We start from the raw sequence: 15,713 nt of genomic DNA, 5'->3' as shown, positions 1-15,713 counted from the left end.
AGATCAGCAGCAATGAGGAGAGATAAGTCCAGTGCTATGTCACGCAAATGTGACCTTGACAGAAACAACAGAGTCTGCCTAAATGCAGATGTGGGCCCGATGCCAAAAAGACACTTAGGTGCTTGAGTGAAGCTTGGTAGAAGTAAAGCACTTAAGTCTACACCGGTGCATCTTAAATCCCCTTCCTCAGCTGCTGCCTAGCCCTGAAAACAACTCAAACTCAGGTGTTTCCACTCCAACACCGCAGACATCTCGGTTTGCACACTGCCACAGGGCACCGCCGTCACGGTGGCACTGAGGAGGTCGTTGCGTGGCACACGTCCCGCCCTGCCGCAGCCCCTAACACAGGTATCCCCGCTCCTCTCCCTCGCCCTGTGAGCGCCCTTGTCGCAGGCGTGCTAGAAGAAGCTCCACACAAGTTGCAGATAGGCCCACCACCTTTTAAAACGACACCAGCGAAGGAGGTGGCCGCTGGCTCTTCTGCAGCAGCCCTGAGATGATGGTACTTGCCCAGCTTGTCTTGCCATGAAAGCACTGCTGTGTGCAAAGTGCTCCACTTTTAAGAAAAATCTCGGTATTGACTGGGCTAGAGAGAGGGAGACGCTGGGACAGGAGTCTGCATCCCACAGTGCAGAGGATGCAGGGCGGCACATCCCGAGAGCTCTGCCTGTGACGGGGCTATTGCACAGCCAGGCCCAGCACCAGCAGGCAGTATGTTTCCACAGAGTGAAACCACGCTCTTTACAGAGAGCTTAAACACCTGCTTTCAGGAGAGGGTTACAGGCTGGGAGTCCTGAAGAAAGGCAGATACCTAAATCTTGACCATCTCCATGGATTTTGGCATTACCCTTTTCTTTAGCACTTCTGTTTCGGCTAGGCCTGTAGTGCTTGTTCAGTGTCCCGGTGTTTGCAATCACCTCCTCCAGTTTCCTCACTTGCTGACTAACTTAAAGCAGTGGGTGCAACCACTAGGACCAGGCACCTAGGGACTGGACAGGCACCTGTTTTACATCTGAAGTTCACCCCAAGGGAAAGGAAACAACACAAGCAACTTACAAAAGGGTTTCAAGTGGCATTAGTACTTCTGCCAGCTCTCCTGGGTTACTGCAGTCTCTTTTATAGACTCTACAGCCCAAACTTAACAAGATTCAGTGTACACTAGTTTGTAATACATGTTACTTTTTCCTTTCTCTGATTTCAAAAAATACTATAACCACCATATTTTGTTTTCCTGCACAATCCCATTCTCCAGAACATCCATCAGTTGTACAATCTCCTTTAAAGCCCCTCTCCAGCATCACACTTTGCCTCCTCACCTTCTTTCCATCTTTGCAGAAATCACCAAATAAACTGTCTCACTACAGGAGAATTGCACCAAAATAAGCAGCAAAACCTTATGCCTTCTAGCCCTGATGCAAAGTGCTGGACGGCACTTGCAAAGTCTTATACTATGAAATCAAACCACTAAATTGATGGTAGAAAGTTGAAAATATTTTAAAGTTAAATATAACCAACTGTTAAATACTCTCAGGAGCACATAAGCATAGGTGGATATCCTGAAGCAGCCGTACACAAAGGCAACTGAATGTGCCCTAGTGTTTCTCAACATCACTGTGCTGCTCTCCTCCTCCTCCTCTAAAGAAAGGCAGTCACCATGATACACAGTAAGAACAACTTCACTCTGAACGATAAATGATGATGCATGACCAGCAGATGTGATCAAGGCATGAGAAAATAATCAGGAACGAAACAAATTACAGCTTCAATGAGACTGAAATGGTTGTACAGGCATAAGCCATTTTGCATATTTACATTCAGCTAGAAATGATTATGAACCCTGGGTTATTGTTCTATTTGAAATTAATTTTCTGCTTCTTGAACTGGAGCTTCCAGAAGGGAAGTTTCGGTGCCTCGAGCCTTTGTTTTAAATCAACTTGTTTTCCCAGCTAGATTTTCAGAGAGCGCATACAGGGCAGGAAACTTGATGCAGAGCACCCAGCACAAAGCCCGCCATGCAGCCATGCACCGCCAAAGAGCTCGGTCATGCCAGACCGCCAGGCCAAGGTTTCGCAGCATGCAGCCGTGGGAGACGTCAAGCTCAAGGCAGGATTGATGCACAAGATTTCTAACCTCCTTCTCTCTTTCTGATCTTCTAGGTTCCTTCCTAGCCTTTCTCTTCTGGTTTCTCTTATCTTTTTCGTCCTTGGTTTCCTTCACCGGGACAACTTTCTCCTTGACTATTTCTGAGGTGTGTGCTGTATGGATACTCATTGACCACTCAGAGATGGCATTGGGATCCCAGTAAGAGTTTTCGGTATTGGCAGGGAGAAGGAAGGAGTTAGCTCCCGGGGTGGCGTACTCTACAGAGCTGGACTCCACCGGTTGAAATTCATAATAATCCCACTCCAGGCCACTGGAGGTCATTCTTCAACTAATTCTTACGGCTCCTACTGTGTTTTAAAGAACGTATCTGTAGAACATGAAGTGAGTGTTTTAATCTCTCCACAACATTTAGCAACTTTTAAGTTTTCGCTTATCATGTGGCAGATGAAAAGTCTTGTATTCATTAATTAAAGTCTTGTATTCATTAATTAGCTAAAGAGAGTCAATGCCAAAATAAAATGTGTTTAGGTTTCTCTTGTTATTTAGAAAAATAAAATATAGGTCATCTTTATAGAACCTGGAGATGGTTTTGTGTTATCATAACAATGCCACAGACAAAAATCAACTAAGTAATTTACTTTTTAATTAAATATGATAGTCCCCACTCCCACATGTGATTTCATCTCTGAACCTAAATCTGTATTCCTGAAAAACAGCAATGAAATGTACAGATGTTAATCAACATTTGAAACCAAGATGCCTTTGCTGCCAAATAAGCACACAGTAAAAGTGAGCAAAGGCATAACTAATAGATTGCAACCAAAAGAGAATATGAACATATTCTGTGGGGCATAAATAGCGTGTAAAAATGAATTATACAAGGAGAAACCATAGAGAACCTTCTTTGAAGACCTATGTAAAAGGAAAGCAGAAATATTTTAGTTAATACCTTTCACAAGAAAAAATTGTCACTTGGAGTTTTAGCCTTCCTCCTCCTCTGAGTTAAATCCAAACACACCCTCTGAGATTCAGCAACTCCTGAGGCTCTCCTCAACCCCAGCCAAACTACTGCTACTAAATACAGAGCTAAAATCAAAAAACATTTTAAAGAAACAGTATCTGTGAATCAAGCGTGCATCTATTCTGTTTAGATTAATCACATTTAGAAGCGGTATTAATTTGTCGTGAACAAAGCCACTGAGAAGCTTGCAAGGCAAGTGAAATAGGTCTTCTACGAGCCGAATATTTCTACAGCACAAGACTCTTCACAAAACTGAAATGATGCTAAACACTCGTTTACTGTTTTTCCATTATGGCTATCACGTTTACATATAAACAGCCTAGATATTATTCCTAGAGGATTAAAAAAACCCCAGACTTACTCAAAAAACAGTTTTCACCAGAAACCCGATTTGACAAAGTCAGTGGAAGCTCTTGCATTCTTAGAGCAGCAACTTGCTTTTCTCAGGAAAACCAACTGTACTTGTAAAGTACCTGCAATTTTGTCTTAAATACCTGATGAATCATTTTCGCTGGGAGAAGTCACAAAACATACTCAGGATACATCTGAATAAACTGATACTCCCATTACACTTGCAAATCTGCTCCATTTCACAGATGGGCACAGGGAAAGAATAAAGAGCGCAGGAAGGAAAATTTCTTCCTAGAAAAACAAGTTTCCATGTAGAAAGCTGGCTGCACCATTACCCCAGTCCTCAGCTTGTCAGACAGCCTGCTCACATCTCACAGGGAAGCAGCTACTCATGCAAAGAAAGAAACCAGTTTTCCAATTTCTATAGATATTTAAGACTCTCTAGATGCAAACAAATGCTTAAGGGGATTTTCAAGAGTGAGGTAACTAAAACCATGTTACCGGTCACTCCAATGTGCCTTAAAGCTTGGTCCAAGATTAGAACTATTCTTGTGGAAAACCCGAGAAATTCCAGTAACTTACATATTTTACCGAATGAAAACAAACTCCCATTTGTTAAATTCAAAGCTGGTTTCGGTTGTGCTGATGCTTCACCACACGACAGCCTCACAGATGCGACCACCCCCACATCGAGTGCAGCTTCCAACAGGATGATTTCCCTGCGATGCTGCACAGCGCTCTGGACAGCTGTGCAATACTCCATACGCTGTGGCATGTGTCTACACAAAAAGCATCTCCCACTTCAGGCAAACATCACAACGGATTGTCTCCCTTACCTCACATCCTCCAGTGGGTTCCCATAGGGTACAACGAACTCCTAGTTTATTTCCAAACCAAGCGTCAGACGACGACTCTCACTGCTACTCACACCCGCCTGGTGCAACCAGAGGTCTAATAAAGCTCTGCAGCTTCAGCAAGAGGACCAAGCTATTCGTTGAAAACCACCACATTTTACATTGTCTCCCATGCAGTTTTGGATCTCCAAATTAGAGGTTACATCTCCAAATTAGAAAATAGAGAGACAGATTTTCTTTTCATTTAATCCTACTTGGATTAATCCTACAGTGAAGGTCTACTGTTACTTGCAAATTACCTTTTCCCCTCCACCCCAAGCAAGAAGGTTGTATCTACTTACATCATCCTGAATATCCAGGTCACAACCTGCCTTCAACAGGACCTGGACAACGTGGAGATGACCCTTGTGGGCAGCAAGATGCAAGGGGGTCCGGCCATGCTGTGAATGAGAAGAAAACAGTAATACCTTAAGATGAATTTTTACATGTGGTAGTTGACAAGAACTTTAACCCACACAATCTGAAAAAGAAAACTCATCAGGGAGAATCAAGAATTAACTCCAGGAAGAGAGAGACAGAGAGCGAGAGCATGTGTGTATGTGTATATATGAAATCTCAAAGCATCAATACAAAAAGTGAGTCAAAAACCTTAAGAACTGTTAAACGCCAACACTCTAAAACTGTTCCTTGCAAATTTTATTTCATCGCAATTAAGAAAACAGGATCCCAGACATTGCTAAAATCACAGAGTATCTTCACAAAGAATCCCATTTACTTCATTAGTCATTTTATGAGACAAGAGTTACATTAGTCTTCACCTGTGTCTATTACCTATCTATATCTTCATTACTACTGCTATTGTCTATTTTTCCACCCAAAGATTTAGCTTGCAAAGGAACATAAATCACCTACGGAAGGAGCGAACACCTCAAGAGCTGGCTGGCTACTAGTGGCCTGAAGTAAGCAGAAGGCAACCACCACTGTTCTGAGGTTTTAAGTAACTTCCCCAGTGGGAAAGCTACTTCAAGTAAATAAAAAAACAATCTCAGGACAGGATTGTTTTCACTGAGCAAATCTCATACCCACATTGCTGGTAGAGCCTCGGGAAATCAGCCTCTTCAGAGCAAAAAGGAAAGCCAGCATTGAAATCCACAGAACTGCTGGGGAGAAGATGTCCATGTCACTACTGATGAGTTGTGCTGTGCTTTGAAAACGTTAAATGTTGATTAATTGTCCTATGTTATCGATCTGAAGGGCCAGATCTAAAAGTCCTCACCCACTCTGACACATGGGTCTCTCAAAACCCAAACGTTGTCTCCCATTAGTGGCAGCACCTCGTTCCCGCATGGGAAACTTCCCTTCCTGTCCCGGTGAAGGTGTGGGAAGGGCTCGCTTTCAGCTGTCACCACTGCCCCTGGGTGCTTCTTGATTGACCTGGTTGCAGGTCCCTAAATGCCTGCCCCTACAGTGAAGGGCACCAACCTGCACCGAGCACGCTTCCTTCTTCATCAGCCTGGAGGAGAGCCAGGGCTATGTCTCTGTTCCAGGTAACTCAATAGCAGGAGGCAGAAAAAAAGAAAAAGAAAAAAACCCCAGAATAATAATAAAAAAGAAGCTAGATTGACCTATCATTCCCAGCTATGAACAATGTGGTTGGATTATGAATATGTGCTCCAGCATGTTCAGGTTTATGGGTTCTGACTTTCTACATTACTTAATGGCAATAAGTAAATCACTTAATCCGGGCATCTCACTTCCTGGCAAGTTACTAATATATCATGAAAACAATTTATTGCAATCTGTGCACAGAGCAGAAAAAAATCCCAAACAAACCCAACTTGAAGTCAGCTCATGTACTTTAAAAGGAAAACAGTGTCAACTACATGAATATATCGCAGCAGGGAAACTTTCTGATAAGATAACCATCTACAACCACTGAAAAAATGCTGAGGTGCAGCCAAAGGTACTATGTTAAAAGTAAACTATGAAAGCAGGGTATGTGTTTATTTCAGTACGAGGGACATGTCTTCCTCACCCAACACACCCTCCTAGGCAATCACCACACAGAGCATGCCTGGTGGCAGGGCACAAGCCCAAGAAAAGGTTGCAAAACCGCAGAAGATCCAGATCACACAACCTTGACCTGCCCGTTCAGTGCCTTAAGGCACATTAAAATGAAGCCGCCCCAGGGAACGGGCTTATCCGGAGGAGGCTGCCCTTGCCCCAGGGAGCAACAACTTCTCCTGTCACAGGGACCAACCTGTCCCCCATTCTCCGTAGCTGGGCAGCCTCCCCGTGCTCATGGCCAGCCACAGGAGATGGTGCTGGAGGAGGAGAGGGCATTTGCTGGAAGAGGCCACCACGGGGCCAGGGAGAGCTGCGAGCAAGGGTTGCCTGGCTGTTCCTGTCACTCAGCAAACAGAGGCTCACATTAACAGTGCATTTCCCCTATCATTGTCCCCAAGCGTTCAAAAACTTCAGCCAGGTCCCCAAAACTCAGGTTTTTGTTTTAAAAAAAAAAAAAAGTCATTGAAATGGAACACTAAAGCATTATTTTTCTTGCAGACAGTTTGTGTGTTTTGAGATTCTCTATCCAGTAACATAGGTTCAGAGGCATCCCACCTACTGGAGACCCCTAGAGAGAGACCTTCAGAGAACAGAGCTACTGCATACATGCAGTCCTTGAGCTCTTCCTACTATAAAGGGACACTATAAATGAAAACTGTGACTCTGCCTATGATGGGAGAGTGGGAAGGAGGATCAATTCCAGCACATTACACTGATTACAGGCTCAGGCTTTTGGAAGAGCACTGATCATCTCAAAATTAATCATAACTCTGCAAGAACTGGCAATGCCAGATTTTCTTTTTCTTCCCAGTAACATCAAAATGAGAGATGGGCAGTACAGCTGGATGGTGTTCCAGTGCAGGCAACACAAACACTGGAAAAACACTCCAACCCTCTCCCCACAAAAACATATACATAGTATGTACGTATATATGCACGCACACACCAATTCAGAAAAAACTCGGAGGGAGAGACAAGGCAATCTGGGTGCCCCTCATGCTGTGATGACAGACTTGGAGCTCAGCAAGCTTTGGAGAGAAACATTCAATGGGGCCATGCCACAGCGAGAAGCCTCAGCAGCAACAGTCAGAGCTGCTCATGCCTTCATATCTCTACGTCAAACCAACAGCCCATAAAGTTTTTCTCTCACAGCAATGCATCCTACCCAAAATATCTAGGGGGAAGAGAGATGAAGGCAGCCAGATGAACTTCCCTCTGCACGTCTCCTCCATGAAGACATTTTGCACTCACCACTGCAGCACCAAAGAGGGGGCTTATCTGAATATAAACATGGGTCCTAGTGGGAAAGGAAACACACACAAACAAGAGTGTCTCCTAGATGCTAATTTCAAGGAGACATCACTAAAACCGGGGACTGCTTAACATGCAGATTACCAACTTAAAAGCTTATGAGCATTTCCAAATATGAACTGTAATGGTTTGGGGGTTATTACAGAAATACAAATGAGAGACTGCTACAAGTTAGGATTAATGAACCAATAAAGCAGTCATTCACTTTAAAAAATACGCAATTCGGACTTCTATTCAAATGTAAATAATTGCTTCAGCAGGCAACAAATCATACAAATCCTCCCGTGTCACAGGCTTATTGACACAATAAATGGGACCTATTGCACCAAGGCTGCAACTTCCAACAACCGTGACACGCTGCTATAGCTATGGGGTGTATCAGGTTGCAGCCAAGCACAGTAAGCAGCCACATGAATCTCAGCAGTAAAATGCAAGGGTAGGGGTTTTGTTTGTATTTAATCTGTATTCTAACTTCCAAACATTGACAGGCAGCTGTCGATAGGTACTGTTTAAAAGCAGAATTTTCTCAGAGCAGCTGCCAATGTGTGCCCTCTGCAACCAAATCCACAGAGGAGGGCCTTAGCACGGTCAGCCACATGAGCTTTCCTTGAGTTTATGTCCTTGTAGATACTTTTATGCAAGTACATTCAGTTCTCCATCTCACCCTGCTCTGGTGCTGCACAAGGACTGTTAGTTATTCATCCATTTTGCACTTATACAAAAACACGCCTATCCATGTTTTATCTGAAAGCTTGAAAACAAAACCCCAGTCTTGTCACATTGCTCACACTGATGATTTGTTAGACCGCTCTTCGTGAATACCTGCTCACTCAAGTCAGCAGCAAGTTTCCCAGTGACCTCAACAGGCATTCAGCGAGTGCCTAAATGTTTGCAAGTCCCCTTTCATTTATTTTTATTTATTGTTTAAAACAGACATAACTAGTTTTTCAAACACAAAGATGTGAAAGCACCAAAATATATTTCTTTTTTGTTTCTGTCTGAACTTAAAAAGGAAGGAAAAAACCAAGATTGTTTTAAAGAACTCAATATGCTCTGAATTTGAAATCTTGATGACAAGATTACAAGTACGCCAGCATTATGAAAGTGTTGCCATATGGCAGGTTCCTAACATGACTAGTTCAAAAATCAAATCAAACAAACAAACAGAATTATTGAATCAAAACAGAAGCACTACCTTTTGAATTTCTATGGTTTTTGCCAAATGATCATTCCTTCTCTGCAGAATTCAATTTTATAGCTATGATCTTAATGCTACGCTCTGCAGAAAAGCTATATTCTGTTTCCCTTTGAAAAAATATTCATAAAAGCCATAGTGCTATACAAATTACAATAAAACTGCCTGTATTACCTTTATGACTTCCTCTGGAAATCATTTTCACGTTTAACAGACAAATGGCACACTCCTCTCTGCGTGCTTGCTAACACACAGCTTTTTCTGGCCCTCTTAATTCTCGCTATTGAATGCTACACCCCATGCTGCAATGCCCCAGTGAAATCCAACACCCAGTAACACTTCGTTTTGGGGAGCTGTAGCACAGAGGTTCAGACCTGGTAATTTCAATTCCGGGCACGGAGCAAGCCCATGTTAAGGGCTGCCATTCTCCCAGAAGTGCCTTGTTTCAGCCAGGCACCCTTGGGATGCACCACAAGTTGATGCCTACGAGGTGAAAGACCACTTTTCTTCATCCTCCAGGCGTAGTTCTGGGGACAAGATCGAGAGAAGAGCTGACCTCATCTGAGATGTCACTACTACCATTCCTCCTGGGCCACTCCTAGTGGTTCTCAGTCCCTTCCCTAACCTATCTCAACTCACAAAATAAATAAAAAAATAACCCAGGAAAAGGAAAACATCCTGGGAGGACAGCGAGGCAGAGCAGCTCAGCAAAAGTCCCAGTGCTTAACTGTTGAAGATGCAGCTGTCAGTAACTTTACTGAAAGAGAGCTCTACTACAAAAGGACTGAAAGAAGGGACCAGCTTTCTTGCTTGAAAGAAAAGACTTAATTATACCAGGCCCAATTCTTAATTTTCCAGCTTTTACAGCATATTCATCAAAATACTTTACAAAAGCACCTGCTTGTTGGATGAGCCAATCTGTACGATCACTTGTTCTGGGTATTTTTTGCCCATTTCATGAAGAAAACAGCTATAAATTTCACACCTATGAATAATGTCAGACAAAAAGGCACAAAAATGGTAATCTTCTCTTCTTTCTACCAGGCAGAGCAGGAACAGAGCACCCTGGTCGAGAAAACAATCAAATCAGAGCCATGAAGCCTCACACACTGAGATGCAGACCATCTCTTGGCCACCACCTCACATGACTGGTGGCAGAAATTCCAGCACCAGGACGAGCGATCGATGTATGTGCAATGCAGGACCACCAGCCCTGTCTCTCTCTGGGCTCCCTGACGTCAGATCAACAGTGTTCAAGGCCAGGTTGGATGGGGCTTCGGGCAACCTTGTCTAGTGGACGGTGTCCCTGCCTGTGGCAGGGGAGTTGGAACCAGATCATCTTTAATGTCCTTCCAACCCAAACCATTCTATGATTTTATGAACCTGCTGGCCATCAGCTCTTCTTTACGTATTTTACAAGGCCCCAAACCTGGAAAGCGCCCCAGTGTCCCCCACTGGAGTCGGAGAAGATGCTAGAGCACACACTTCCATATTGACTTCACCTGCACAGAAGCCTTGCTAGTAACGCTGTCAAAACAAAACAAGTGCATCCCTAAGGAAACACTCAAGTGAGCACCTGGACACTCCAATTCTCCATTGAATTTTGATTCTTTCAAACTATTCTTCTGAAATCATATAGTTAGAGGTGGCAAAAATGAAATACTATTTTGCAGCTGAACTGTTGTTTACTGAAATGGCAATTAACCACATTATATGACCATCCCTATATATAATAAAAATAGAACTGGATGAGCTTGCCAGCTATCCATCATTTAATAGTACTTGGTTGGTTACAGAAAATATGCTTCATTATTCTTAAGGCATGCTCAATTAATCCAGTTTGAATAAAGAACTTTCTAGCATTTAGCTCTAGACCCTGGTAACTTCAAGCTGTGGCTCTGCATGGTGTTTTTCCACAAGAATCGGTCTGTGCTTACAGATGTGTATCAGAAATAAATTTTAAGCCTAAAGTGATGTGGGAACTTGGTCCCTCCCTCCAAAGAGCTTTGTCTCTGCATGTCGTCTTCCTCCAATAAAACTGATAGAATTCAGCAGGAATTTTGGCTGAGAAGTACAAACCTCCCCCCCTTTGTTTTTTCTTTTAGAGTAAATCCCTAGAATTTAATTTGACAGAACAAACTGAAGACTTTGTATAAAAGCAGAAGGCGTACAGGTATAAGAGAACTAAGGCATGCACGTGAATAGATTTATTTTTATGCTTCATTTGCAATGAGTTTTATGTTGGGGAGGAGAGTGGGCTCTGGGTTTCAGTTTATCTGAAAACTTGATCAATAATTCTCCACTTCAACAAGCATGCCATCTAATTTCCATCCCAAAATTAACATCTCCTATCCTGAAAGTAGTTCTCATTTTGTGCCTCTTCTGCTTATTGAAAGACTGCACAAGAACCTGTCTCTCTGATGGCTAAAAAATCCCTTCAAATTTCCAGTTTAAATATACATGAGGCTAATTCATACATGCTTGCTCCTGTGATAACCTTGTCCTTGACTTTAAATGGCTCTTTCTCCTTCCAGCCTTTGTGTGTCACCAGATTAGCAAGCCAAGCTCTTGCAGGGTATGTTTATTCAGCCTTTCATAGGGAAATAGGCACATGCTCTCCCTATGCTGCTAGCTGGCTGGGTGAGGGCCAGATGCAAACTGGATGCTGTGTAGACCTGGATAGGACATTACTCAGCCTGAACTGATGACCTTTAATGAGGGCAGCAGCTTGGTCTCATGCCTCATTGTTCACATTGAGCTCACCTTTATCTGGCTCATAGCATGGGAGGAATTAAGTGCCTGAGCACCTCCAAAATACTCCATGTGTGTAGCCTCGGTTGCTCTGAGAACCTCTCTGCTCCTCTGTGCACTCCTCCACAGTCTTGCTGATCTGACTTCATCTCTTCTGAGCCAGGCTTGTCACTGGGCTACCCAAGTACCTTGTATGGGCTGCCTGCTGATGTGCCACGATGCATCCGGAATGAAAAGAGGCACAGATTTTGTCATCCCCCCTCCCTGGGCTCCATGGGGATGACCCACAACCTCTACGAAAGAACAGCTACAATCCCATAGTACCAGGTCAGCTACAGGGATGGACTCACAGCTCACCGGCTTTCCCAACAGAAACACCAACACTCTGCACCTGGGCACAGTTTTGCCACCAAATGAGCTTTGCTTTGATTTTCCATGCAAGGGTTGAACAACAAAGCAAGTGCAAGAAGCAGGAAGCCACATATATCGTATAGGAAAGAAAAACTTGTTAACTCTAGCAAACCTGCATTTTATCAAATTAACGTGATTTTGTGTTTGACAGATCTACACAATTTGCTTCTTATTGCAATTAACTGAAGGCCTTGATAATTGCATAATAAACAATCTTAACAATGAGAAAGTGTCAATTTTACATTTGAATCATGGATTATGGCAACTAATTCCATGAAACAGTTAAATCCGTGGCATGATTATTCTGGCAACCATTACAAAGGACACCACATTTTATGTTCAAACAGTGTGGAAGCTGGATTTGAAATTACATTAATGCACAGATTTATACAAAGCACAGCATCCTTTCAATCATCTATATATTTTCAGGTAGGTCCCTCAGCAGTCTCAAAGCTCATGATCTTAAAAAATAAAAACAAAAACCGAACAACCACAAAACCCTGAGCTACCATTCCGACATCTGTAAGTCAGTATTCTCTGATCTATTATTACCTTTAATAGCTGTTCATCAGCTACAGAGCTGCTTGGACAGAGCCAAACAGGCATGGATCCCTTCATGTTTGTTACATCTGTACTTTGTATCTACCAACCAGAGGCCGCTTAGTTTTGGCAAAAAAACCCCTTACAAACACTGGTTGTTCTTGGATTGCTCCAGCTTTCAAAATAAATACTATGTACAACTCAAACACTGCAAAGGGATTGAAAACAACTGTCACTGACAGATAAAAAGAGGAAAAGGCAGATTACTTATCAAATGCACTCACATTTGCTTTCTGTCTGTAAATATTAGCTCCCATATATATATAGTGTTCAAAACCAATATGGAAATATAAATAAAACTAGACACGATGGAGAACAATAGCTCATCAAAACAGGACGTCCCAAATTTTATGTTACAGCTCTAAAGATCTAACTTACCCAATTCTTTTTAAGTGTTTTTGCTGATCAAACCTCTGCAACAGCCACTTCTAGCTCATCACTTATATGCCAGTATTATTTATAACATGTTGAGAGTTAGGAAAAGGTGAGTATCAGTTCAAACTCTCTTAGCATCTAAGCAGAAATCCTTCAATGCTGACTTTATCTCAAAGGTACGGGGAACACAGTTTGCAACCTCCAAGTTTGGAACTGACTGGGGACTACACAGCACAAATCAATGAAGATGTCGGGTATAAGTGAGACTGCTGTACCAAGAGATCTCAGCGGCAAGAAACGCTTTCTGCGTACCTTTACCCTACCGCAACAGGTGGCTTTCCCCCATCCCCTCACCCTGAAAGATGGGCGCTCTAAACCGCCCTCCCTCAACCCTGATGAATCACTCCATTCATCAGTTCGTACGGTGTTCAAAAGTCAATGCACGCTTTGAAAAATGTCGCTGTGTTTCTAAGGACTCGGTGTTCATCACAGCTGCGTCCGCTGGGAAGTGTATAAACACAAGGCATGCACTATATTGTAAATTCACATGCGCTATTAAGTATAAACTTGAAGGAAATCTAAACACTAACCTCGGTCACATTCAGAACGGTAAAGCTATGAGGGCATTTTCACAGACAATGGTCTAGGAGTTATGTTAGTTCCCACGGATTTCGCAAAGCGTTTTTCTCTTGTTACCTTGGTAACCGCTACCTTGGCACCCTTGTTGATAAGCTGCACCACATTCTCCACTTGGCCTTTGTAGGCGGCTACTAGCAGGCGTTCTGAAAGCACGGCGACCACATCCTGCTGGCTCATGAATTAGGAGAGAAAGGTTTTCAGGTTTCTTCAGTCCAAAAACAAAGGCTTGGGATCGGTTCAAGCAGCATGCAGGCAGGTGAGGAAGGACCCCGGCTCCCTGGACGGTGATGTTATTGCTATGCCATCCTCTGGACCTGTGGATCAGAAAACAACACTGCCGTCAGCACGGTTTCAGAGACGGAAACACTGCAGCAGCTCCTCCCTGAGTGTTTGTCTTTGCATCGCTTTGGGAGGGGGTCACAAAAAACCCTCGGAGCCTCCTGAAGACATTGCACTTGTGTTGCAGTGCAGAGGGATGCAGACAGTAGCACATTTTCAGCATGCCCTCACTTCCCTACTTTGGGACAAAAATCCTTCAACTTTCTGAAAGCGTAACTCTTTTGGCCTAACCTGTATTTCTGTGGGCCCCTGTCATTCTCTCCTTCCCCCTAGGTCCCCCAGACTTTAATCGGCCAAGGATGGGTTAACTACCTCCACTGCTAATAGCAGCTCTGCCTGTGTTGGCCAAGGGAACAAGAATAGGTTATAGTTACTGGCTGCGGATATAAATACACAAACCACTGCCCTGGAAGGATTGAGTGCAGTCAGCAATTACAGGCAGCTGACTGTTCCCTCATGAGTATAAAATGCTTCACAGCCTCCCCCGAACCATCCCAAGGACACCTTTGGGAGGGATCACAACCTGCAGTTGGGAAACACTCATCTTTGCTGTCAGCTAGAAATTATGTTCCCCCTGCGGTGCTGACATCACACTACATCGACCCCAGAAACAATTCAGATTTAGGACTCATCATGCAGACTTATGAGCATGTTCTTCTTCCCCAGCTCCACTGACCCATCCACTGAGCCATCAGAGCTGGATAGACATTTCTGACATAATTCCAGAAAATGTACCCGTAGAACACTTTGAGCTGTAGCATCCAGAACCTGCCCAGTTTGGGAGGATTTCAGCTTTACCTGTGCTTTTCACACTTTGGTATTTAATTGTTTCAGTACAGGAAAAATACCTTCAAGAGAGCCAGTGTGTATACAGATGATTTATCTTTCTTTCTCACTTGAAATATCACTGCACTGCTCCTTATCAGCTACCAGTATCACAGGCTTTGCATAGTCTAAGGGTAATTGGTACAAGGACTAGATGATCCTGGAGATTGATAGTGGAATACAATGCCTTTCACCCTGATGTTATCCCTTTGAATCCATCTCAAAAGAGCAATAACTAAAAGCTATTACTGCTTAATGGCTTTTGCCCCCCTAAATTGATTTGTTTGTCTCAGTTTAGCTGATAGTACAAAACCCTCCCCATCATAATCCCACCACTCAAAGTACTGACATTTTTGCTAACAGCTCCAGCAGGGAGATCATCACCAGATCAGCGGAAAGATTTAATTTCCATCCTCATACCAGGAAGACACTCCCAGCAACAAGAAGAAAATGCATGGGTGGTTGTGGCACACGAACTTCCCATCTTCTAAATATTGGGGGCAAGACCTTTTAATGAACATCACTCCAATGTTACAAGATCATACCATGTTGTGGTTTAACCCCAGCCAGCAACTAACGCACCACACAGCTGCTCACTCACTTCCCCACCCCTGGTAGGATGGGGGAGAGAATTAGAAGGGTAGAAGTGAGAAAACTCATAGGTGGAGATAAGAACAGTTTAATAATTGAAATAAAATACTACTACTAAATTGTAATGAAAAGGAAAATAACAAAAAGATAAATAAACAAACCCAAAGAAAAACAAGCGATACAAATGAAAAACAATTCCTCACAACCTGCTGACCAATGTCCAGCCAGTCCCTGAGCAGTGATTGCCACCCCCAGCCAAATCCCCCCAGTTTACATACCA

General features: G+C 43.3%; 1 protein-coding gene across 14 annotated transcripts in view; it reads right to left on the bottom strand.

Annotated features, from left to right (window-relative positions):
- The window catches only part of ANKRD6 (ankyrin repeat domain 6), a 111,878-nt gene that overhangs the window by 21,520 nt on the left and 74,645 nt on the right, over positions 1–15,713 (bottom strand). For 9 of the 14 annotated variants that reach the window (XM_075747695.1, XM_075747692.1, XM_075747690.1 and 6 more), the window contains 2 exons: positions 13,736–13,992; positions 4,671–4,769 (listed from right to left, as the gene is read on the bottom strand). In XM_075747695.1, the coding sequence (XP_075603810.1) occupies positions 4,671–4,769; positions 13,736–13,855 (219 nt within the window). In that variant the 5' untranslated portion in view covers positions 13,856–13,992. Of the gene's footprint in view, positions 1–2,130; positions 2,471–3,052; positions 3,456–4,670; positions 4,770–13,735; positions 13,993–15,713 lie in introns of those variants that run through there. The other 5 variants (XM_075747686.1, XM_075747689.1, XM_075747688.1 and 2 more) reach the window with 2 other exon arrangements.

Source organism: Balearica regulorum, chromosome 3 (assembly GCF_011004875.1).
Source record: "Balearica regulorum gibbericeps isolate bBalReg1 chromosome 3, bBalReg1.pri, whole genome shotgun sequence".
NCBI classification, from domain to species: Eukaryota; Metazoa; Chordata; class Aves; order Gruiformes; family Gruidae; genus Balearica; species Balearica regulorum.
The sequence above is the reverse complement of the archived record's forward strand: the minus strand, read 5'-3'. Positions and strand labels throughout refer to the sequence as shown.